General features: G+C 40.7%; 2 protein-coding genes across 4 annotated transcripts in view; one reads left to right on the plus strand and one right to left on the minus strand.

Annotated features, from left to right (window-relative positions):
• The window catches only part of SLC31A1 (solute carrier family 31 member 1), a 30,837-nt gene extending 24,444 nt beyond the window's left edge, over positions 1 to 6,393 (minus strand). The window contains exon 1 of the mRNA XM_061200094.1: positions 6,078 to 6,393. The gene's annotated coding sequence lies outside the window, so the exon portion shown is untranslated. The remainder of the gene's footprint in view (positions 1 to 6,077) is intronic.
• A 6-nt stretch (positions 6,394 to 6,399) lies between these two features.
• The window catches only part of FKBP15 (FKBP prolyl isomerase family member 15), a 54,499-nt gene continuing 34,837 nt past the window's right edge, over positions 6,400 to 26,061 (plus strand). For 2 of the 3 annotated variants that reach the window (XM_061200091.1, XM_061200092.1), the window contains exons 1-6: positions 6,400 to 6,568; positions 14,930 to 15,045; positions 19,814 to 19,898; positions 20,345 to 20,414; positions 24,170 to 24,244; positions 24,721 to 24,819. In XM_061200091.1, coding sequence (XP_061056074.1) covers positions 6,516 to 6,568; positions 14,930 to 15,045; positions 19,814 to 19,898; positions 20,345 to 20,414; positions 24,170 to 24,244; positions 24,721 to 24,819 — 498 coding nt within the window. In that variant the 5' untranslated portion in view covers positions 6,400 to 6,515. The remainder of the gene's footprint in view (positions 6,569 to 14,929; positions 15,046 to 19,813; positions 19,899 to 20,344; positions 20,415 to 24,169; positions 24,245 to 24,720; positions 24,820 to 26,061) is intronic. The other variant, XM_061200093.1, reaches the window with a different exon arrangement.

Consider the following 26,061-nt stretch of genomic DNA (forward strand, 5'->3'; position numbering starts at 1 on the left):
GTACTAGTTCATTTATTACAAAATGGATATAAAAATACCCACCCTGCCAATCTCACAGGTTGTGAGGATCAAATAAAATATGTCAAAATACTTCCTAATTATAAGGTACAGTAAATATGAGATATTATTAATGGTAGCTTGCTTTCTCATTAGAGGACAAAATTAATCTCTGAAATGAGACGTCCAAGTCACACATAGGGCTCACTTTCATGTCACTTAAAACACAAAGACTCTTATAGCCTGATTTAAAGAACACTAGCTAGTCAGATATGTATAGGTTGGCAAAGCATTGTTTTAAATGCCTCTTTGTTATAATCAAAGGCAGACAAAGGTCCCCCTTGCTAAACCTTCCATTTAGTTATATTATACGGGATTTCAATCGTCTAGATCACAGTGTTGTTGGTTTGCCTGTGGCGAATGCTGGGAATTAATTTGGTGAGAGGCAGAAAATAGAAAACATTTTACCTTTTCCTTTTTTACTCCTCCCTCCCTCTGAGAGAAAAGTTGTTCAAAACCTCAGATAGAGGCTGCATGGCATGGTAGAAAAGTACTGGGCTAGGAATCAGGAGACCTGGGTTCTATATCTGGCTCTAGGGGCTTATTATCTGTGTGACCCGAGGAACTAGGTCTCTTCATTCATTCATTCATTCGTTTGTTTGTTCATTCATTCAAATTTATTGTGTACCTACTGAGTGAAGGTACTATGATGAAACCCTATCCTCAAGAAGCGCAGTCTGATGGAGAAGGGATATATACAAATAATTAAAATACAGTATGAGATATACTAAGATATAGATTATGCACAGGGTTGTGTGGGAACTGATAAAAAGCCATTAGAAAAGGTAGGAGAGAGGAATGGGTGCCTGCGGGTACAGTTAGCAGCATTCCTCTTCTTTCATTTCATAAACTGAACGAATACATTCTAGATGCTCTAAACTGCTTCAAAATTATACAAACACTGTATAGTTCTATAATAACTCTACTACCTATTTAGGGAAAGACTCAAACTGGCTAAAAAAAGGTCCCACTAATGTTTTACTGGTTGCTAGAGTTTTGCTCTTTATGTGTTCCCCCCAAATCATTTCTCTTATTTACTTCTGTACTGCAGGTTTCTATCTCATTATGCTGTATTGCACAATGTCCTCAGCCTACAAAAGCAGGTTGTATACAAAAGCCTAGGGCCTTTGTGCAAAGGAAAAGAGGTAGGGTGGACCCTTCTCAACCCTTTCCTTCTCTGCAGGGCTTTGTATTCCTAAGGATGGGCCCCCCCCCTGCTTGGGGATGTTACCTAAATCATGAAATGATATTACTCAAAGCAATGGAACTTCAAAAGCATTTCCTTCCCAGTGCCTACTCTAAGATTTCTTCTGGCATAAACTGCTCACTTTAATGGATTAAGAATCAGACCCTTGCTGACTTCTCATACTTAGTCACAAACTACAGGAAACTTTTGATTTTTTTAATGGCTTTTTTATGCTAAAAGCTGCATGTGGGAGTGCAGGCATCAATTAGCAACCTGCCCTCTCTCTTCCCTCCCTTTTCCCCAACCATGCCTGGCTTGCCAACTTTAAATGGCAGAGTTATCTGGGTGCTGCCTGGTTATTGACTTATCTGACATCTTCCACTAGTTGAAGTCATCTTGTCGCTGTAAACACTTACTTTTTCAGTGATAACTATGTCATCTTTTTCTCTTTTGTGGCATGTCTGGTGAGGAAGGCAAAAAGAAGAATCAATAGCAGAGGCAAACTGGAACAAGGAGAGGAACAGACTTAAGAATCAGAGACTCTTAAGAGTATGGTAGGGCTTCCCTGGTGGCGCAGTGGTTGAGAATCTGCCTGCCAATGCAGGGGACACGGGTTCGAGCCCTGGTCTGGGAAGATCCCACATGCCGCGGAGCAACTAGGCCCGTGAGCCACAACTACTGAGCCTGCGCGTCTGGAGCCTGTGCTCCGCAACAAGAGAGGCCACGATAGTGAGAGGCCTGCGCACCGCGATGAAGAGTGGCCCCCGCTTGCCGCAGCTAGAGGAAGCCCTCGCACAGAAACGAAGACCCAACACAGCCAAATAAATAAAATAAATAATAATTAAAGGTGCTAATAATTAAAAAAAAAAAAAAAAAAAAGAGTATGGTATACATTGTTACCTTTAGAGAAGTCATTTAATTTTACTCACATTCAGTCTAGAACATTTATTTTTCTCAGTTCAAAACTGAGATTATAATCAAAAGGAAAACTGGATTGAGGTCATTTAAAATAAAAAATTCCATTTCCTACTGGGCTAAGTACAAACTTGTTAGCTTGGCCTTCAAGGTATTTGACAAATACGGCCCTGGTCTCCTTTTCAACTTTAATCCACTATTTCCCTATGTATACTGTTTAAGACAACAGTAAACTATTAGCAAACTATTGCACAGAACTCTCTTAACCAATTTAACTGATCACACATTAGCTAGGCTATTCTCCAGTATCATGGGAGCAACACTTCTGCTCTCCCTCTCAGTGAAATTATGTGCTTATTGAGGGTGTCAGTTGTGTTTATTCACAAAACAATTTATGCCAATTGTGTTTATTATTCTAAATATATAATTTAATAAAGTATTATATAAAGCAATGAAGTATAAATGTGAAGAGGAAAACAACAGCAGCAGCTAATATTAACTGAGTACTTACTACCTGCCAGGCACTGTTCTAAGTGTTTTACGTGAATTAACTCATATAATCTTCATAAGAACCCTGGGAACTAGATACTATTATTGTCCCTATTTCAAAAAGGAGGAGACTGAACAACATGCCCAAGGCCTATACAACTCAAAAATGGCAAAACAATTTGGCTCCAGAGATTTAACTACTATGCTATACAAGTTGAAAGCTTAGGAAAGACTAGATAAAGATACACATAACTATACTCCACTCTACCTTGTATGTGAAAGTAGCCACAGATAATACATAAACAAGTGAGCAAGGCTGTGTTCCAATAAAACTTTATTTACAGAAACAGGCAGCAGGCTAGGACAAGATTTAGCCCTCACACTGTAGTTTGCAGATCCCTGAGACCCACACTCCAAGAAAAGACTTACGTCAAAAGAATGGCAAAAAGATGTTTAAGTTTTAAGTTAAAATAAAATGTTTAAGATCTACGGGTAACTAATATCTGTATGATTCCCTGCTTTCACTTACTTTTTTTCAGTTAACTTTTCCCTTCAACCTGGAAAGCCTTACTTCCTTACTTCCACTTGGAATCCCACTCATCTTCAAAGCCCACTATCTAACCCACACCTTCCTCCAAACTATGTAGATTTGATCTCTTCTTCCTTTGATATCCTACAATCATTAATTTCTACTTATGAGACTTACTTTGCTCTATCTTCTATTATGGCTATTTGTATACTTCAATTATCGCCATTATTCAACTATAAGCACTTTGAGGACAGGAACAATGACTTACTCATTTTCTCATCCCAGGCAACACCCAGCACAGCGTGTATACATAGCAGGTTTTCAGGTGATGTTTCTTGAATTGTGTTCTGACATTCTTCTGTTTCAGTGACTGAACAAAAAGAACACTATACCCCCCCAAACCTACGTTCAATTCACATCCTTAACACCACATCTAAGATCTAACTTGGTTATAATTTTAAACTATTAATTTTAAAATGCATCCACCAGAACAGATTAATATAGGTGTACCTGTATATAAAAATTGTCATCTAAATTATAGCAAAATTGCTGATAATTCAAGGAATTGTTAAAATTGATGCTTTCTGGTTAATCTTCAGGGGGTCAATACATTTTATAAACACATCTAAAAGCTGTATACTTAAGCAAAACAAACAAAAATGCTTTATTCAAACTTGAGACAGGGTTGTGCCTATTTACCTCCCAGCAGTACTATTTGATAGATAACTGGGAGTGTTTCGGGAGCCTGGCCCAAGCTCAGAGCGAGTTAGAAGGGCTGGGACAGGAATTCAGGTTTCCTGATTCCTAGTCCAGTATTCTACTTCAGGAAGACAGTGGCTTTTTAGGTACACTCAATCCTGCAGTTCAAAGCCTGGAAGACTGAGGAAGCCTCACCACTATCTTCCCCTTCCTCATACTGCCAATCAGAACCAGCAGCTGTGTCCCACAGTGGCGATCTGGGCACCCATATTTGTGGTGTTTCCATCACCAAAAAGGCTTATCCAGATTTTAGGATTCCAGCCTATCTAGAAAGGCGACTTAAACAGCCTGGATAAAAACACCCCCAACTCAAGAATGCAAAATAAGTGCTCAATGATCCCCTTTAGCATTTTCCCCCCCTTTAGCATTTTTAAAAAGCACTATTCAGATGTTGTGGTGCTGGAATGACAATGACCAGTACTGGGGAGAGGGGTAAGAAAGAGCTGTTACTTATGCAGCTTATTCTTTTTTTTTTTTTCCTGAGTGTAGCCAAGCTCACATTTAACAGAGAGCTACCACAAAGGGTTCCAGTTCCAGTGCTTAAATTCCAGTTGCATCATTGCTTTAACACTGTCAGCCTTCACTGCTTTAACCATCTTAATCTGTAAAATAAACACAGGAAGTAGACAACAGCCCTATCCTTCAGTTTAACAGAGGAATACTCTACTAACAAAAATTAGACCTACATATAATATTTTTAGCTATCCTATTTCTCTTTCCCCTCCCCTAGAGCTTTAAACAATAGGAAAATCATCTTCAATTGACACAAGAGACTAAGCAACCCAGACAGTTCACAGCTAGTACAGCATTTTTATCTTTCTGGAAGCTACCTATAAAAGGCAAGAGCCATTGCTGGGCTCTCTGGGTCACACGGAAAAAAATATCCTAAGGGAATAAATTAAGGAATAAGGAAACAAGGATGAATTCCACTACTTGGTCTAACAAAGAATTAATGAGGACCCATTACGGGCAAGAAGGCATAGTGCTCTGTGACACAGGAGACACCAAGATGAATAAAACTGTCATCGTCCTTGAGGAGCTTACAATTTAGTAGAAGCACACAAACTATAATAAGAAGCAGAACAAGGCAAGTGCCAAGAGGTATAAAATCTCTGAGAAGGAGCTACCAACCACTTCACTTTGATTTCATGCTAACAGATTAAAACATTCAGGTAAGGGACACCTGTTGTACTAATCTGATTGAGAGGAGAAGCCCAGAGTGAAAGCACTCCTGAGATCTACAGAAACAGAAGCTACAGTGGGACATGATCTGCTTATCCACACCTCCGCTAAGCCAGGCCTACCCCGAGATTGTTCCAAGAATGACCCCAGGTTAACCAAAGAAATGCATATATAAGATACAGAGAGGGTGGAAACTGGAGGCAGAGAAGTCGACAGCAATTCATGTTGTCTTAGGTCTGTGCCAAGAAGACTAAGCAAAACCCAGGCCAAGGTTGGTGCTGGGGGTTTTCAGCTTCTGAAGTTTCCTCCTTTCCATCACCCACCCCCAGAACATTCCAGCTCTCCTGATCACCTGCATAGGTGGACTCTAGGGAGGGGACTTCTCTCCAGATGTATGCCACAGTGGAGCAATAAACACTCTGTGAGAGAATACAGTACTTAAGGACTGGTAAGGTTCTTGTTGACCCGGCAGCCCGCTAATTCCAGAATCAAGAGACTAGGGATCCAGCCCCAGTCTGCCCTTTACTCTGTGTGACCTCGGACTAGTCATCCCAGTGCTTAGTTCCTCTCTTTCCCTACCTGTAAAGTCTGGGATTATGAGAAGATTGGGATTGAATTCGATGACCTCTGAGGTCTTAAAGCTTCTTGACCAGTCGGCACACAGAAGCACTAGACAAATAGCCCGTTGAATAAATAGCGAGGGCGGCCACAGGGGACAAGCGGCAGAGGGAATCAGGCTGGTTTTACAGACGGGGAAACTGAGGCACGGAATACCTTGCCCCAAGGTTACTCCGGTTATGTCACTATGGGGGCCGGGCCGAAAGCTCAGGTCTCCAGACCTCCAGTCCCGGGCCCTTCTTCCTTTCGCCGAGCTGAGAAGAGTGGCGTGGAGGTCCTCGTCTCGGAGGGGAAAGAACTGTGCTCGTGCCAGGGTTGCGAGAGGGGCGGGAGAGGACTTACCTTCCCAGATCGAGTCCCGCCACCGGCGCCTCCCTCTCAGAACCTTATTCTGTCACACCCCCAGGACTCTTCAGAAGCCCCCTCCACTTCTGACCCTCTCGACGTGTCCAAGACCGCCACCGAAGCGCCGATTCCCGCCCCTACCCCGCCCCCTGCCTCTCTGGCCAGTCGCCGCGCAGGGTTTCGGAGCGCCTGTGCGTCTCGCCGCCTCTGAGGGCCGGAGAAGCGTTTCGTCACGCGGCGTGCCTCCCCCTCCAGGTCCTCTCATTTGCCTTTGCTCCACCTTCTCCAGAACCTAGTCTCCTCCTGGCCGAGTCACCGTGCGAGAGTTCGTCCTGCCGGAAAACAGCACGGCGCGGCGGCGTTTTACGACGTCGGCGGTGAAAGGCTCTGGAAACCTTCCGACTTCCTTCCCGAAGCGGGGCGAAAGGCGGCGCGATGTTCGGTGCGGGCGACGAAGACGACACCGACTTCCTCTCGCCTAGCGGCGGGTGAGTGACACACGCGTGGGGCAGAGGGCGTGGCTGAGAGATCCTGGCCATACGGTTGGAGGGGCAGCTCTCTTATCAGACCTCTTCCCAACTTCCGGGTCCAGAGCCTTGCCACATTCCGGTGCTCCACAGGTCTCAGAATCCAGGCAGAGCTCGAAGCTGTGCTGCGTCTGTCCACCTGGATTCTGGACCTGGCATCTCGACTACGCGCGGTAGGACCCTGGGGTTCGACTTTTGCTTTCGGGGTCACAGTTTCTCCTTCTGTGAAATGGGGGTGATTATTGATGAAAATACCCGTCTCAGAGTTTTTATGAGTCAGCTGGTGCCTATATGAGACTTTCTCTTCTCCGTGGACAAGGCGGTGACACTTAAGAATTGGCGCTGGTGCGTCAGCTTCAGCATCCTTCAAGGCCTAGCTCGGATGTCACCTTTTTTGGTGCTTTCCTTTCTCCCACGGCACCAGGCAGAATAAATTGCTTTCTCTTACTTATTCCCACAACTAGGTGTGTTTACCTTTATCTTTGTACACAGAACCTACTAGATTTTGAGCCCTGACAAGACAAGAACTGTTAACGTTGTTCATAGTGTTCTGCCCTTGGCATGGTTCCTAGCACACAGTGAGTGCTCAGGAGGTGCCTATTGAGTGAATAATGACTGTGAAATTGCACTGTAAAGCTTAAAACCAGTGTAAGAAACTGCAGTTGCTGTCCCCTGTCCCCAGTCACTATATAAACTAGCCTGGGGTACAGGTCTTCAAGAGGCAGGGCTTTCTCTCTTCCACTAATCAATTTAGCCTTTTCCCTTGTGTTGTGTCAGTAAACAGCTTGACTGCCTTCAAACTTGTGAGCTGCCAAGTTCTGATCCTTGCAGAGTCTTTCTTTGAACATCTGTTTAACCAATTTAAGAATGTACTGAAGAATGATGAATACACCAATATATACTCCTCATTCTACTGAATACTTAGAGGTTACAAAAATGATTAAGCTGCTCTCTCTGGTCTCAGGTTGCTTCTAGTCCTGGTGGAGAGTCCAGTACGTGATTGACCTAAAAGGACACTGGCTCTCTTTTGGTCTTAAATAGGATCTTTTGACTTACACTGTGATCAGCTCTACATTAGCCATCCTGAGTCCTTTTTTCACTCTCACTGCCCTGTTCCACCCCTACCCTCACTTTGGATGTCCTCCATCCACTTAGGTCCCCCTTGAGTTCTTTCAGTTGCTCAATTATTTTAGAGTTAAGCAGTGCTTTGGTTCCTTTTTTCCCTACTCCACCCAAAACATTCACTATTTCCACACATCCAGCCTGTTGCTGTTGACTATGTAGTCAGCCATTTGAATTAATGTTTTTTCAGGCAAACCTGTTTTGTAAATGGCTGTGCCTTTTGAAAGTTTACAAAATATACTTTATTTATTTTTAATAAATTTATTTATTTATTTATTTATTGGCTGTGTTGGGTCTTTGTTGCTGCGCACGGGCTTTCTGTAGTTGCGGCGAGCGGGGGCTACTCTTGTTGCGGAGTGCGGCCTTGCTCAGTAGTTGTGGCTCGTGGGCTCTAGAGCTCAGGCTCAGTAGTTGTGGCGCAAGGGCTTAGTTGCTCCGTGGCATGTAAGATCTTCCCGGACCAGGGCTCGAACCCGTGTCCCTTGCATTGGGAGGTGAATTCTTAACCACTGCGCCATCAGGGAAGCCCACAAGATATACTTTAAATTCACATTCTTCACTAGGTGAAAGTCTTTGAGGGAAGTCTGTAAATGTTAGGGCTCCCTACTTTATTTTTAATTTAATTTTTATTTTATATTGGAGTATAGTTGATTTACAATGTTGTGTTAGTTTCAGGTGTACAGCAAAGTGTTTCAATTATACATATATATATATATATCCATTCTTTTTCAGATTCTTTTTCCATATAGGTTATTAAAGAATCTTGAGTAGAGTTTAGGGCTTCCAGCTTTGATGCAACAAGCAGTACACTGCTGACTGAAAATTCCTGGGTGGATAACCACAGTCATGTGCTCTTCTCCAGGTTCCTGGCCTGAGATAAATTTTTGGTGGCTCAGCTATGCTGATTTCCTGTGCAGGCTCCTCAAGGACCTGAGAAACTAGTTCTAGGCAGGAGACTGTACTCCTAAACACAGACAACAGCTAATTGAATGATAAAAGGCTTAGTAAACAAAGTTATACAGGTAACTTATTTTTGTTCCCAGTAATAACCAGAAAAACTAAATCAAGTTTAAGATTGAGAATACAGAAAGTTTCACCAACATTCCGTGATTCAGCTATTCCTTTGTCAGTTTTCTCTAAGGAAGTAAAACATATGACAGTGAGTACTGCGGCTGCTTTTCAGTTCCTCTTGTACAACTGTAATTTACTGTAAATATTACTTGATTATTATTTTTTAAGTATCTTGACTTAAATGTGTGACTTACTTGATTCCACTTAAGATAGTCAAGCCTAATAGAAGTGAGAGTATTAGTGCCTAGGATGGCTGTCTAGATGATTGATAATCTGTGTTCCAAATTTCCAGGCCTCTTGGTCCATGGTTAACCTAGCAATAGTAAAGTGGTAATCAGGAGGTTTGTGGTTTTTTTTTTTTTTTTGGTCTTAGCCCTTTCTTTCCGTTGAGACTTTGAAATGAAGAAATATGTGAATGCCTACTAAGTATATGGTACTTGGCTTCAGCTAATACAGATAGGAATAAGGAACAGTTCCTGCCCCTTAGAAACTTCCAGTTTAGTAGTAAAATAAAACAATCCAATAATGATAATCAAAAAGCATTCTTAAGGGGCCAGTAATGTATATACTTGTGTTGTAGATTATATAAAAGTTATATCTAGGCAGGGACTTCCCTGGTGGTCCAGTGGTTAAGACTCCCTGCTTCCAATGCAGGGGGCGTGGGTTCGATCCCCGGTTGGGGAACTAAGATCCCACATGCCACGCGGCGCTGCAAAAAAAAAAAAAAAAAGTTATATGTAGGCAAATCTGATTAGCATAATGATGATAAATCACCAGTGTAGAGGCAGAAAAAAGAAATCTGGAACTGATCATCAGAAAGCATTTTTAAGTTCTGTAAAAGATACAGAAAAGCCTAGATTCTGATGTTGATTCTGCCCCCAGTTAGGAGTGTGACTTTATGGACAAGTCACTTACCATCCTTGACTCTCCATTCCCCAGTCTATTAAATAATGGGGTTGCTCTAGGTGATCTTTGAGACTTTTCCCAATCCTGTAGTTTGTATTTATGCTAATGTCAGCTTATAGTTGCAGGTCAGTTTGTGCACTGATCAAGCATGGTTTCTTCCTTCTAGAGGTATCTGAGTTGAATCGACATTTTAAGGTAATAGGATGTGTACACATGTGTATAAAACATATTGTGTACTTACTCTGTGCAAGGTACTGTACTAAGTACTATATATACAGTATTGTATTAATTTCTTTCTACTACTCTCTGAGGCAATTTTTACTAATATTATACTCATTTTACAAATGGGAAATTAAGGCTGAGAGAGGAAAGTTGCTCAAGGTCAAACGGCTAAAAAGTAAAAGAACCTAGATTTGAAATCAGGCAAGCAGATTTCCACCAGACTGCCTGTATGCCTTATTATTATTATAGAAGTAAATGTTTGATACCACAGTTTGCAAAAGAAGTACTTGAACAACCGAATGAGTCCCCATTTATTAAAATACACTGATACATCATAAATGCATGTATTACTGTTTTGTTGTTTGGTTTTTTATTTTTGGCTGCGTGGGTCTTCGTTGCTGCGTGCGGGCTTTCTCTAGTTGTGGTGAGCAGGGGCTACTCTTCGTTGCGGTGTGCGGGCTTCTCATTGCGGTGGCTTCTCTTGTTGCGGAGCATGGGCTCTAGGCTCGCGGGCTTCAGTAGTTGTGGCATGCGGGCTCCGTAGTTGTGGCTCGCGGGCTCTAGAGCACAGGTTCAGTAGTTGTGGTGCATGGGCTTAGTTGCTCTGCGGCATGTGGGATCTTCCCGGACGAGGGCTTGAACCCGTGTCCCCTGCATTGGCAGGCAGTTTCTTAACCACTGCACCACCAGGGAAGTCCTGTATTACTGGGGGGGGGGGTTTGTTTTGTTTTGTTTTGTTTTAATTTATTTATTTATTTTTGGCTGTGTTGGGTCTTCGTTTCTGTGCGAGGGCTTTCTCCAGTTGCGGCGAGCGGGGGCCACTCTTCATGGCGGTGCACGGGCCTCTCACTGTCGCGGCCTCTCCCTTTGTGGAGCACAGGCTCCAGACGCTCAGGCTCAGTAGTTGTGGCTCACGGGCTTAGTTGCTCCGCGGCATGTGGAATCTTCCCAGACCAGGGCTCGAACCCGTGTCCCCTGCATTGGCAGGCAGATTCTTAACCACTGCGCCACCAGGGAAGCCCTGTATTACTGTTTTTAATGAGAAAAGAAAAGGAGTATAAAATTAAGGTTAGATAAGACTTTGATAACTAAATGCACAGGCTAACATTTATTTTTTAAATTTTTAAAATTAAACAAATCTTTTTTATTTTTTGGCTGTGCTGGGTCATCGTTGCTGCGCACAGGCTTTCTCTAGTTGCGGCGAGCGGGGACTACTCTTCATTGCAGTGCACGGGCTTCTCATTGTGGTGCCTTCTCTTGTCGCGGAACACAGGCTTTAGGCGTGTGTGCTTCAGTAGTTGCAGGCTCAGTAGTTGCGGCACGCAGGCCCTAGAACGTGAGGTCTTCAGTAGTTGCGGCACATGGGCTCTGTAGTTGCAGGGTGCAGGCTCTAGGGCACACGGGCTTCAGTAGTTCTGGCTCGCGGCCTCTAGAGCGCAGGCTCAGTAGTTGTGGCACACAGGCTCAGTTGCTTCACGGCATGTGGGATCTTCCTGGACCAGGGATCGAACCCGTGTCCCCTGCATTGGCAGGCAGACTCCCAACCACTGTGCCACCAGGGAAGTCCAACATTTATTTTTTAAATGTGATTAATGCTGGAATGACTTTTCCTATGAATTATAAACTTAGAGACTAAAGTCCAGAGTTAGCAAGCTCATTCTTGCTAACATAGTTGGGGAGATGTGTACATTTGAAAACACTTCAGAAGTGGAAAGTGTAATAATTTACAAAAAACCTATGCCCCTAAGACTGTGTAGAGTTCATTTTAAAAAATTAATAGAAAATGGAATTAATCTGAAAGATAATTAGGTTGACCTGGCTTTTGGATTGATTTTGCAATCATCAGTTGGCTGGCCTTTGGGGCATCTGTGGAAACTTAGTTTACCTGCAACAGTTTTGTCTTTACATTGAAAAAAAAAACAAAACGCACCTGCAAAATTAAAACAGCAAATCCAATACCCATAGTTTACTGAAGCTACCAAGCACATTCTTTCTTATCAATGATTTGTGCATAATCTGTTAATCTTAACTAGGTTCTAAGCTTTGTAAATTTTTTACAAGGTTAAAGGCATTGCTCAACTTCCTAGAATCTTATTCTTTTAGGGAATCTGCTCAGATTGCCCTGGGTAAAAGGAGAACTCTTGGTCTTTTCTAAATTTCATTAGCATTTGTTGATGTCTTAATGTAGGCCAGCACTGCTGTCTACAATTGCAATATCATTTAAACCTCATAGTCCTTTAAAGTAGGCATTGTTGGCCCCATTTACAGGAAACTCAACACTACCTTGAGAAAACAAGGTAATAGTTTCAAATCATATTAAATTTATTTTGCAAAATGCTAGTATGTATTATACATTAAAATTATCAGGGAAAAAAGACCAAAAAAAGTTGTTGGGATGTTTCAGTATTTAACAGTAACCAATTACCATGTTAGATGATAAAGACTGAATAAGTTTTATTAATCTCTATGGAGTGTAACTCCATATAACAGCTGCTTGTTATATATCTCATGTTATAGTTTGCAATTATATAGTATATACCTAATTCCCTTGTTAAAGTATATAAGCTACTTGAAAATAGAACCGAGTTTTGCTCACCAATGTATACCCAGCACTTAACACAGTGTCTGATGCATATTTCTTGAATGAATGAAGTATAGAGTTCTATGGGAGCCTCAAGGAAGATCACCTAACCTAGACTTTGAGATTAAGGGTCAGCTTCCAGGGGAAGAATGTTTCAGGCAGAGAGAACAGCATATCCAAAGGCTGGAGATTAGAAAGATCTTGCCTTATATGAGAAATTAAAAGTTTCACAGTGTGACTGTAGCACGCAGTTGGAGATGAGAAATGGTCAGATAGGAAGCTGGGGAGGTAAGGAGAGGTGCGGTCTTGAAGGGGCTTGTAAAACTGTCTTATGGAGTTTGGACTTTTATCTTGGTAATATTGAGGTGTCATTGAGGGTTTTAAGGAGGAAAGAGACTTGGTCAAATTTGGTTTTGAGAAAGGTCACTGTGGGTGCAGTGGGAAGGATGGATAAGAAGCAGACACGACCAGGGCAGGGAGATGAGACAGGAGGTGGCTGCAGGAATTCAAGCTCTGTAGATGTGATGGTGGTCTGAAGTAGGGAAGTGGCAGTGAGGCTGGGGAGAAGTGAACGAGTTCGAGAAATAGCAAGTAAGATCAAATGGACTTGAGGATTGGTCATGAACACCAGGGGAAAGAAAAGTCAAGGTCGATGCCCAGATTTCAGTTTTGGTTGTGGATGTTTGCAGAAAAGGGTTAACATAGTAGACCTGAGACCGTTATTCTTAGAAAGTCTTGCTTACAGGGTTGGCTGGCAGCTGGAAACTCGATTGGTAAATAGTTCCCCACACTAAAGCTTTCCACAAATAAGAGCGGCTCACTGTGCCTAAACTGTTTGTACAGACGATATGGTTTATTACTGAACCTTGTCTTCCTTCTGGGAGTCTAGAATTTTGGTACATGTTAGAAGGTTTCTATGTGACTAGCCCACAATAAAAAACCTTGGGCACTGAGTGTCTAATGAGCTTTCCTGGCAGACCACTCTCACACATGTTGTTACAACTTATTGCTGGAGGAATGTAACATGTCCCATGTTACTCCACTGGAAGAGGACTCTTGGAATTTTGTTCCTGGTTTCCTCTGGACTTTGCTCCAGTGTGCCTTTTCCCTTTGCTGATTTTGGTGTGTATCATTTCCTTGTAATAGACCTTAGCCCTGAGTATATATATATATTTTATATATATATATAAAATATATCATGCTATAACTGTATGGTAAGTCCAGTGAGTCCTTCTAGCAAATCACTGAGCCTGGGGGCAGTCTTGAGGATCCTGACACAAAATGTCATTCATCAAGAGAGGGAGCACAAGAGTAAGAACAGGTTTTGCTGGGCAATAGGCATTGGAGGATATGAGTTCTGGTTTGGACATGTTGCATTTGTGTTCCCTGTGGGATGTCTGTGTTGTCTGCACTCAGGAGCAAATTCTGGGCTAGGAATACAGATTTGAGCACCATCAGAATTTGGATAGCACTGATATCAAGGTAAATAAATTAGATTGCCAAGGGAGAGAGAGTATGAAATCTTGGGGACATGGATATTTAAAGGTTGGGCAATAGTAGAAGAATCCAAGGAGTTAAATGAGGAGCCAGAGAGATGGAAAGACAATAAGAGAGGGATCCCATTAACATTTATTGATGTCTTATTTGGGCTGGTCCCTCCTCCCATCCCTGCAGGTATCCCCACAGAAGTCCGAAGAAGAGTTTGTTTAAAGAAGAACAAGTTAGTTGACAGTGTAAAAAGGCAGCATGAAAGCCAAATAAGATAAGGACCGATAAACTGTTTATTAACAAAGAGGTTGTTGGTGATTTTAATAAGAGCAGTTTCAGTGGAATAGTTCATAAGATTCATCACAAGGGATGATAAAAGAATGGTTCTGCTGTGAAAGATAAAAGATGAAATCATATATGGGACTATGTTTGATGCAGTAAGTTTGTAATACGGTTTTTTTTTTTTAAAGGTGATTTTCTTTCTTTCTTTCTTTCTTTCTTTTTTATTTTTTGAAAGCGTGGAGTCCTAACCACTGGACCACCAGGGAATTCCCTGTAATACAGTTTTACTTCAATGTAATAAACTAATGAAAAATAGGAAACTATGACTTGCTAAAGGCAAGAATGTACAGTTTGAAGAGACCATAGAGAGCACCTGGACTAATCACCTTAATTTACAGATGCAGAAACTGAGGTCCAGAAAGAAGAGATGCCTTGACCAAAGTCCTGTGGATGGGCAAGGTCATTTGATGCTGTTCATATCAGAGATACAATCTTGATTTCAAAGAGACTTAGTTGCCGCTTCTGATATTGAGTGGTGGGATATATAGTCAAGGAGGTATTTGTTCGAGGTAGGAGCATGAGCAGCTTTTATAATGATTCCAGGTTTGAGATATGTCACATGAAATGTCATTTTCATTTTCTACTAACAGTACCAGACTGGCCTCTCTTTTTGGACTGGATCAGGCAGCTGCTGGCCATGGAAATGAATTCTTCCACTACACAGCCCCAAAGCAGCCTAAGAAAGGCCAGGGAACAGCACCAACAGGTAAGTTAAGAGGTTAGGATTGGCCCCTGACAGGTTAGTTGGAATGATAAACAACCTTCTAAAAGTGACATGGCAGGTCATCCCTCCTTGATCAGTCTGGCCAAGCTCACCACCAGTGAGGTGCATGCTGCTCTGAGCTCTGAGATCCTGAATTCCGGCGGCTAGGTAGTATGCTGTTTTTTGGAAACTGATGGAGGAAGGTCACAGGCAAGCTCTTCTGCCCCATGTGGACACCACTCTCCAAAACTTTGCCCAGGGTGCTCTACGTAGGCACCGTCCAATATTTTGGCAAGAAGGAAGAGCTGCTTTTCCCATCTTTCACCTGGGTGGGTTAGATGTATGCTGACCGTGAATTTTTCCCAACTAGAGAATGATGCTCAATGCTGTATCCCCTGAACATTTCATCAGGATGAACACAAGACATATTGAATGAAAATTTGTTGAATGAAAGGAGAAAAGGGGGGACTAATATTTCTAAAATACCTGCTATGTGTTTGGTCTCAGGTGCTTCACCTAGATTGTCTTATTTAATTCTCACAACAATTCTGTGAAATAGGTGAGACTACCACCATTTTAGAGGCTCAGAGAGGTTTAGGCACATGGTTAAGGTCAGACAGCAGTAAGTGACAGAGTTGAAATTTGAACCCTGATGATCCGACTCACTCCAAAGCTTGTCTGCCATCCTCTACACTTTGCTGTCTTTGTGTAAGAATCTGAAGAGGAGTGAGGGACTGATAGAAATAGCCCAGAGCAGAACAGGTGGTAAGGGACATTAAATTAAATATTTGTTGAATGAAGAAGAAAGTATTGAATGTCTTTTACATGCTAGGTGCAATGCAAACACTGAGGATGTTGTTAGGATATTTAGAGTTGAACAGTTGCAACAGATACTGTATGGCCCATAGCCTAAAATATTTACTGTTTGGCCCTTTACATACAGTGTTTGCTGACCCCTGCTCTAAGTCTTACCTGTCACTTTTGGCAGCTTTGCTGTGGATTGCTGGCCCTGTTCTCCAAGCCATAACCTGGCCAGATTTCTAGTAGGCTATGCTTTTACGTTTCCTGTGGCACATCTCTTCTCAGCAGTGTACTTCTAACTCAGTTTAAAGTGGTTGGGTTAATGAATGTGGATAAAAACAAACAATCTCAGTCCCCACCCAATGAAGTAACTTGCTTTTTAAAATTAGAAAACAACAACTATGAGTTAATTATACTTTTAAAGGGGAATTATAGAGGTATTTCAACTTAAAAATTACCTATACTTCTGTCTTATGTAGACATTTACAAATAAAATAAAAACTTGCAATACAGGAGACATTCTCTGTTCAAGGAGTATTTATATAACAAGTCTTTTTGGGGAAGGAGGTGGCTGCAGCATAGTTCTTGAATCTCTTCAGATCTCTAGAAAAACAGAGCAACTGGACAAACCTTGGATAATATTTACAATAAAACCAATTGAAAAGGTATCCTCATGAACCCCACCAATACAAGCAGGTATGGACACAAGGCTTGCATGGTGTCAACATTTGCATGGGAGAAAACAAGGAAGCAATGGGAGAATATTTGAATCTGAGAATGGGCGAACCCAAAGTAGCCAACAGGTGTTCATGGGAAATGTGGCAGGCCAAGCTGGAACTGCAAAGCATTTTGCCCATTTTAGTTATGGGTAAGTACAAGGGGTTGACGATGGTGACTAGAACAGGAGCAGTCTTGCTCCTATGAAGTGTTGAAACTCATCCACTATGGTGACCTTCCAGGAGAGGTCCCCACCCTGAGTAGGACCTGCTGAGAGTGGAATTAAAATGAAGGAGGATAAGGATATTAAAAGTGAAGAAGAAAAGATCCTGATAAAAGTAGCTCTAGAATAGAATCAGGAAGTCTCAGGAGGAAGCCCCCTCTTCCCGCTTTTTTGAACTCTGTATGGCAACAGAAGAGTGAGTTCCATAAAGTTAGGAAAGCCACCCTGAGCCATGCCTCTGTCTAAAAGTTCAGAAAAGCAAATTCCACATAAAAATGAACAATAGAAGAGTATCAGAGTCAAACTCCATGCAAAGTTATTATAAGAGCAAGGAACAGAATAGTATCCCTACAGTGAGAGCTCTACTCTGTGAGAATGTTTCTTACTGAATAGATCAAAACTACAACCACCTATTACCATTAAGAAAGTAACATAAGACATGAAATGAGAACATAAGTGAGAATTTTAAAATCTCAGACGTAAGTGACAGGACTTAGGCAAGAATTAGAGATGTCAGAAAAATTATTTCAGAAATGAAGACTAAACTAGAAGGAACACAAGAATGAATAAACACAACAGATTATGCCTTAAGAGAAATAGAAGGTTAACAGGAGGACGTTTTTAAAATAAGAAAAAATTTAAGAGATAAAAAGTTTGAAAGGAAAGTGACCAATATTGAAGATAGCAAAGAACTTCCAACATGTGGAATATACATATGTATATTCCCTGAAGAATTAAAAAAAAAAAATAGGGGGGGAAAACAGGCACCTAAAACTATAATTCAAGAAAACTTTCCTTGGGGAAAAAAAAAAATTTGAAAATACATATTAAAAGCAGTCCTCATGAGCAGGGAATTCAAGAATCTGTACAATACTGATTTCCGAGAGGAAGAAATGCTTAACCAATGAGAAGATCACGTGATTGTGGCATCTGACTCACTTATCCCTCTAGCAAATCCATGAACAAGGGCGTTAAGTAGGGAGATGAGAGTGTACTGGGAAAAGTTGAACTAACCTGAAGGAGGATGCTAGGCTGACCTTGGGGAGACAGTAATTTTTCTGTGTTTCAGACTTGGCCTGATAACTGAGGCCTTAGTTCCTCCTTTTTTTGGTATTCACTGCTTCTCAGGAGAAAAGTTTTATTGTAGCATTACATACAACTGGAAAGTACTGATTGAATTTAAAACTATGTTGTAGGTTTTTACAAAAGAATAAGGAAAACAAGAACAACCCAGACTAGGAAAATAAGCCAACAACATAAAATGGGTGATTCATCAAAATAAAACAAAGTAAATGGCCAATACAAATCTATAGAAAATGTTAAATTTCTCCTTCCCTGTAATCAAAGATGCAAATGAAAACAACAGTGAGGTGGCATTCCCCTTTCCCTAATGCCACCTGTATCCCATCGGTAAAGATTTAGAAAGATTATCTCCTCCTGCTGGCAGGGATGCAAAGCTGGCCTACTCATACTGCTGGTGGGAGTGTAAACTGGTAATGGCATTTCTCAAGGGCATTTGGGCAGGTTGTAACAAAACCTTAAAAATTTTCACACTCTTGCATGCCATAATTCCATTTTTGGGAATTAATTCTTAGAAAGTAATTAGAGGTACATACAAAAATGTGCGTTTTAAGGATGCTCATCATAGTGTTATTTATCATAGAGAAAAATTGGAAACAGCCCAAAGAAATGTCAAACAATAGGAAATTGGATGAATTCTAGTAGAGTCAACATAGTATTTAACCATCAAAAAGTGTTTTTAGGACTATTTTGTGTTTTGGAGACTGTTTTGAAAAGTATAAGGAAATGCTTACACTAAGTGAAAAAGGGAGATTGTCAAATCATTAATTTTCTTTAAAAAAAGATGAAAAGACTGGAAAGTTTATGTGTATAGAAAAAGGACTAGGAATAAATACATCATTATTATTAATGTTTATTTTTGGGTGGTGAGATTATAGGTCATTTTTTTAATGTGTTTCTGTATTTGCTAAGTTTTCTACAGTTGTGCATGTACTCTATAACCAGAAAAAGGTATTTCAATACTGTTAACAAAATTCAACTGAGTAAATTTTAAAGATCTTATTGGCTATCTTCAGCGATTCACGAATTGAGCAGCGTCCAATCTAGTAGATAGGGGCTCTGACAAAATGAAAGTCTTTTATAGGCAGAAGGGAGCAGGAACCAGGCAGAAGGGGGAGTCTAGTGTAACACTAGGCAAAAAAGTGTGTTGCTTATTACAAGGTTACTTTCCTTTAGGGAGTAGCAGAGGTCTATCAAACAGATTACCTAACTAGTGCTGATCAGATCATTCTGGTTTAAGATTCCATTTCTGGGGGAGCCAAAACTGTAATTATGTTGAATCTCTGTTTGGTGGGGTGGGTCTTAGCCTAAGTGACTCCATTTTGGGCCTGTTGTCTTGTTTTTAATAACAACAAAAAGAATCAAACAAAGATACTTTTGAAAATAAGTTCTTGGTTGCTATGGCCATGCCTGTGTTCTCAACAGATTCATGTGGTGAGTGTGAATACGCGATATACTCTAAATACACTATTTTTAAATGTTAGTGTTACTTTATACCACTGCGAAAGTAAAGTAATGGATGTAATCTGAATATCATAAGTTTTCTACCCCAGAAGTGAGGGAAGGGGAAACAACTTCATTTTTATTTATTATAGCTGTCAAAATATTGGAAGGAGAAAAGGAAGATGGAATGTGACCTTGCTTTCTAGACAGTGCTTCTCTTCCAGCCCAAAGACTTGTTTGGAGTGGAGCCAGAATCCTGGGTTCTAGTCCTAGGCTTGCTACTGTCATCGTGCAAGGCACTTGGGGGCTTAGAGCCTCAGTTCCCTCATCCCCAGACACAACCATAGGACCATTTTGTGGATCAAATGAGGACAATGGTCATGAAAGCATTATAACACTAACTACAAGGTTAAAGAAGAATTTTGAAGCTGCTTTAATGGTTAAAAATCAGTTTCAAGCAAGAAACGAATGACAACTTTGTTTTCTGCTTCATCTCTTCGTCTTCAGGAAATCAGGCGACACCAAAAACAGCACCCACCACAGCAGGCACTTCCACAGTATTGGTTGCAACAGCAGTCCATGCATATCGCTAGTAAGTAGCTGAGAAGGAACACTTTATAAAGTTGGGGTTGTGGGCTAAGCTCCTGCTTTTTGCAGTAAGCCTTTCTGTTCATTGCAAAATGGCTACTCAGTCCTGCCGTAGACAAAGTATCAGTAATGCTTTTTAATGTTTCATTTGGAGAATTTTGCACACAAAACTTTGAAGAGCCATTATCTTGTATACTCTCTCAAGGAACTGCTTATACCCTCAACAACTGCCTTTTTAAGCGCTCAGAGAAAGCCACTTCACTGAGATATCATGGATAGTAGATGTTGAAAGAGTAAAGAAGTTGTATATGAGCTTTAAATTATAAACTGCTCACCTCTGTCCCTTTCTAGAGGCTGAATGACTAGATTCCCCACTTTATATGGCAGAAAAGAAAGCTGGTTCTACTTAGTTGAAGGAAGTATTAATACCTGTTTTTCTTGCTTCTATAGCACAAATGGTCAATATGTAAAGCAAGGCAAATTTGGTGCTGCAGTCCTGGGAAATCACACAGCCAGAGAGGTAAGATTGCCTTCTTGTCTCATGTATATTCAAGTGTCCCAAATCATATCAGTGAGCTGGTTTTTATCGGGACTTGTCTGATATCTTACATATCAGAGGATTAGATTGATTGTTTGTACTGAATGTGAATTTTTTTTTTTAATTTATTTATTATTTATTTATTTATTTATTTTTGGCTGTGTTGGGTCTTCGTTTCTGTGCGAGGGCTTTCTCTAGTTGCGGCGAGCGGGGGCCACTCTTCATCGCGGTGCGCGGGCCTCTCACTATCGTGGCCTCTCTTGTTGCGGAGCACAGGCTCCAGACGCGCAGGCTCAGTAGTTGTGGCTCACGGGCCCAGGTGCTCCGCGGCATGTGGGATCTTCCGAGGCCAGGGCTCGAACCCGTGTCCCCTGCATTGGCAGGCAGATTCTCAGCCACTGCGCCACCAGGGAAGCCCTGAATGTGAATTTTTAATGTTAGGTATATAATAACATTTATAGTCACATTTTGCTTACTGTTTTGCATTAAAACAAATTCAACCGCTCAAAATCATTAAGTTTGACCTTTGTGAAATGGATCTAGCTTAAGAATTTGGAGAGTTTCAGAGTAAACCATTTACCGAGGGCATCCTTTTTTTAGGTAGTGAACAACATTTAGTGTACCACTTAGAGCATGACCACCATTTATCCTTTGAAAGTTTGATGAGTTGGGTAGTCGATCACACAGCAAAATATTGGTTTGAGTCAAAAAGATGTGGATAGAAGTGCGGAGACTGATTTCCTTGTGTGGGTTGTGTCTAGCTTCAAATTCTGCTCCAGAAGGTTTTGAACATTGTTGAAATACGCATAAGAAATAATAAAGGGCTTCCCTGGTGGCCCAGTGGTTAAGAATCCGCCTGCCAATGCAGGGGACATGGGTTCGAGCCCCGGTCCGGGAAGATCCCACATGCCGTGGAGCAACTAAGCCCATGCGCCACAAGTACTGAGCCCGCGCTCTAGAGCCCACAAGCCACAACTATTGAAGCCGGCGTGCCTAGAGCCTGTGCTCCGCAACAAGAGAAGCCACTGCAGTGAGAAGCCCTTGCACCGCAACAAAGAGTAGCCCCCTCTTGCCGCAACTAGAGAAAGCCCGTGCATAGCAATGAAGACCCAACGCAGTCAAAAAGTAAATAAACAAACAAACAAATAAATAAAATAAATCTATGAAAAAGAAAAGAAATAATAGAATTTCAGAAGTCCAGGTAACATGGAGTCCATGCACCTCAGAGACTCTGAGACACTGAGACAGAAGATGACCTGTTCAGGGTAACTAACATAATGGACAACACTCATTTGTATTAAAAACAAACGAACAAAAAGCTTAATTTTGGAAATTTGGAAACACCTATAAAAATAGTGGGTCTAGAATAACAAACACCCAGATACCCATTACCAGACTCCAGCAGTTATTAATCTTGTTTCATCTCAACTGCAGCCTGCTTTTCTTCTTCCCCTGCTCAGATTATTGTGAATAAATCTCCAGCATACAATTTTAGCTATAAATATTTTAGTATGTATCTCTACAAGGTAAGGATTTTTAAAAACACAACCATTACGCCATTATCGCACCTGAACAAAACCTACAATAATTCTTTGATCTCATTCACTACCAGTTAGCATTCAAATTTCCCTGATTATCTCTCTCTCCCTTTTTTTAAAAACAGTTTGTTTTAATCTAATAAGGTCCATGCATTGTAGTTGGTTACTATGTTCCTTAAATCTCTTTCATTCTCCCATTGGGAGGTAAATAATGTCTGATTGTCTCTCATTTTGTTATGTTAGCAGCAGCCATTGTTGATTATTATCTAGATCTATTAATTCATTAGGGGTTGCCATTTGGATTTCAAAAATCTGGTATTGGGACTTCATCACCCTTCACCTCCAGATAGGATGTAGCTTTTTGTGGCAGGCAACATTCCTACTGTGACAATTATAAAAAGACAGATAAATTGCAAGAATTATATTTTAAAATTCATTAGAGAGCTATGGAAATTATGAGGACTAGATGAACTAAAATTTTGAGAGGAAAGAGCCAATGAGCTGAGTGTTTCCTTCCCTTGGGTCCTTTGCTGATGCTAAGGAGTAGACTAAACATCAGGTATGTCCCAAACAGAGAGAGACTACTGGGGGAAAGAGACATTGGTAAAAACTAGAGGAGCTCCAAACACAAGATCAGTTTTTCCCCATGGGACATTTAATGAGTTTGGGGGTGGTGTGGAAGTCCAAGAAAGGCAGAGGGAAACTTCTGCAATCTTGTGGGGCATAGGAGATAAAATCCTACTGTAGGGTGGGAAAGCAACAACCTTCCTCTCAATACATTTGCTAGACTTTGAGCTTCATGGGGAGGAGGCTAAAGAATCTCAGCTCAGAATCTCTGATGGGCAGAAAAGTCAAGACTGAGGAGTCAGAGACCTTTCAGACTCTTAATCAAAAGCCTACGAAGATAGTGCTCGAGAGTAGGGACAACCAGAAATGGACCAACTCTTAATAAATCTGTGATCCTTTCCTGACCAGCTCAGTCTATAAGATTAGCTCCTCACTCTATCTGCTCCACACAGGGTAAAGAAAATCCTTTCTGGTGCAAGATTGTATATGAGCCCCCATAGTCAGTCCCTCCCTCCCTTCTGGGGTTGAATTTTAATTTCTGGGTTGAATTTTAATTTCTGTGTGTGTGTGTGTGTGTGTGTAGTAAATATATAGGAGACATAAAATGTGCCATTTTAACCACTTTTAAGTGTACAGTTCAGTTGCATAAATTACGTTCACAGTATTGAGCAACCATCACCACTATTTCCACTTTTTTGTCACCCCAAACAGAAAATCTGTAATGATGAAGCAATAACTCCCCATCCCCCTTCCCTTATTCCCTGGTAACCTCTAATCTACTTTCTATCTCTATGAATTTGCCTACCCCAGGTATTTCATATAAGTGGAATCATACAGTGTTTGTCTGGCTTATTTCACTTAGCAGAATGTTTTCTCAAGATTCATCCATGTTGTAGCATGTATCAGAACTTCATTATTTTTTTATGGCTGAATAATATTCTATTGTATGTATATAACACATTTAATTTATCCATTCATCATTTGATGGACACTTGGTTGTTTCCACCTTTTGACTATTGTGAATAACAGGCAGTGAACATTGATGTGTAAGTGTATGTTTGAGTCCCCGTTTTCAGTTCTTTGGCATGTATACTAGGAGTGAAATTGCTTTGTCATATGGTAATTCCTTGTTTAGCTTTTTGAGGAACCTCCAGACTGTTTCTACAGCATCCATACTGTTTTACATTCCCACAAGCAATATATGAGGGTTCCAGTTTCTCTACTACCCTGCCACCACTTTATTATTTTTCCTTTTTTTTTATAGCCATTCTAATAAGTGTGAAGTGGTACCTTGTAGTGGTTTTAATTTGCATTACCCTAATGCCTAATGATGTTGAACATCTTTTCATGTACCTGTTGGCCATTTGTATATCTCGTAGTCACCCCTCATACAAATAAAAACACCAATAAAATAAAGACATAGCTAACTATAGTTAAAGAGTAGGGTCAAAATGAGAAGAGATTAAAGTGGATGGTGAGAAGATGTAATTTAAACTAAGCTTTAAGGGATGAACTGAGTTTTGAGTTTTATGCCTGTATGAAGCATGACTCCTGACATCTTACTGCTGATTTTGTATTGCCTTTTAATTTCTGTTCTCTCTTTTTTTCCTGCCCATCTTTGCTTGAGTACAGTATAGGATTCTTCTTTATATCAGTCAGCAACAGCCAGTTACTGTTGCCAGGATTCATCTGAACTTTGAGCTAATGGTAAGGCTTCCTGTATTCATCAATCCTTTGGGATTGGTTTATAGGAGAGATTGATCTGTGCATACCTGGTGGGAATTAGATCCACTACTTCTGCTCTGGAGAGCAGAGTGGGTAGCTTTTTTTTTTTTTTTTCTCTTTTTCGGGCTGTGCCTTGTGGCTTGCGGGGATCTTAGCTCCCCGACCAGGGATTAAACCCGGGGCCCCAGCAGTGAGAGCACCAAGTCCTAACCACTGAACTGCCAGGGAATTCCCCAGAGTGGATATCTTAACAGAACCTCTTGGAAAGGTCTCTTGGCTTCCTTCTGGGAATGTGGACTAAGGGGTGATTGGTGGAGGGTGGGAGGGAAGAAGAAAGTTCCCTGATAGCTCTCTTTGGGTCCACCTGAGTCAAGGCCCTTCTACATGAGCTTAGGCAGCCAGATTTATCTGCTATGCTGCCTGCAGTTGAGTTATCCCAACATTTCTCCTTTCCCCAGGTTCGGCCCAATAACTATAGCACCTTTTATGATGACCAGAGACAAAACTGGTCCATCATGTTTGAGTCTGAAAAGGCTGCTGTGGAGTTCAATAAACAGGTAATATCTATATATTTTTTAGTGACAAGCATAAAAAAACCCGCTAAATTCATCAGTTGAGCTTACTGTATTTTAGGGAAATAATAAGAATACTTATTGAAATTGCTTGAAAATGAGACTTTAAGGAGAAAAAAAAAAAGGCTAAATGTAAACTTACATCTTTAAAACACTTTCCACTTCATAAATTATCTTAAGGAATAAACACAACTATCTTTTTAAAATAGTGGTTTAAGAGAATTTTTTAAAGTTATTTCATGGTCATTATAGAAAATTTAGAAAAGCATTTAAAAAAAAAAATCATTCATAATCTTACTACCCAAAGTAATCACTGTTAATATGTTTCTTTTTTTTCTACTGATAAGTTACATAAGTAGTTATAGTCCTTTAAGAGTTCTTGCTTATTTTATTTAATGATGTAAAATGCATCTTTCCCCACCTCATGAAAAATTATTTAGAAACATTTTGGAAAGCTGCATAACATGAATGTTCCTTAATTTATTCAATCATTCCCTTACTTTTAGGCAGTTAGATTATTTTCAGTCTCTGAGATAAATGATACTGTAGTGAGCATCTTTGTATACAAATCTGTCTTTTTTTTCCCCTCTGATTATTTCCTTAGGCTAGAAGAAGTGAAAGATTGAATCAAAGAGTTCATATATTTTTAGGTTCTGTATACACTTTGGCACACTGCTTTCCAGAGAGATTGTACTATTTTACATCCCTGTCAGTTCTCTCTCTATGCCTTTGCCAACATTTAGAATTACTATCTTTTTTCCTTCTTAGTCTTATTTGCTTGATAAAAAATGACTTCTCATTGTTTTAGTTAGCATTTATGTGATTGCAATAATGAAACTTTTTTAAAGAAAATGAGTAGCAAGTTTCTAAGGTATACTATGTTTAAACATTGACTATAGAAAAATTATTCATAAAGATGTATCTGACTTCCTTGCCTAGGATCTGTGCTAAGATAATATGGGTAAATCTGTAGGTGGTAGAGAGATGGATTCTGGGAATACAGCATGGTTTTGTAAAGGGCCTTTATTTTATTGTCTTTAGAAATGCATTTTGAAATTTTTTAGAGGCTCCCCTAGCTTTCACAGGTTCCCAAACACTGAAGCAGTAAATCAGTATAGTAATGATAGCTAATGTTTATTGTGTACTTACTGTTATTTGCCAGGCACTGTGCCAAGTACTCTACTTGTATTAGCTCAGTCTTCATAACTACCCTAGGAAATATGCAAA

This window comes from Eubalaena glacialis, chromosome 9, assembly GCF_028564815.1.
Source record: "Eubalaena glacialis isolate mEubGla1 chromosome 9, mEubGla1.1.hap2.+ XY, whole genome shotgun sequence".
NCBI lineage: Eukaryota > Metazoa > Chordata > Mammalia > Artiodactyla > Balaenidae > Eubalaena > Eubalaena glacialis.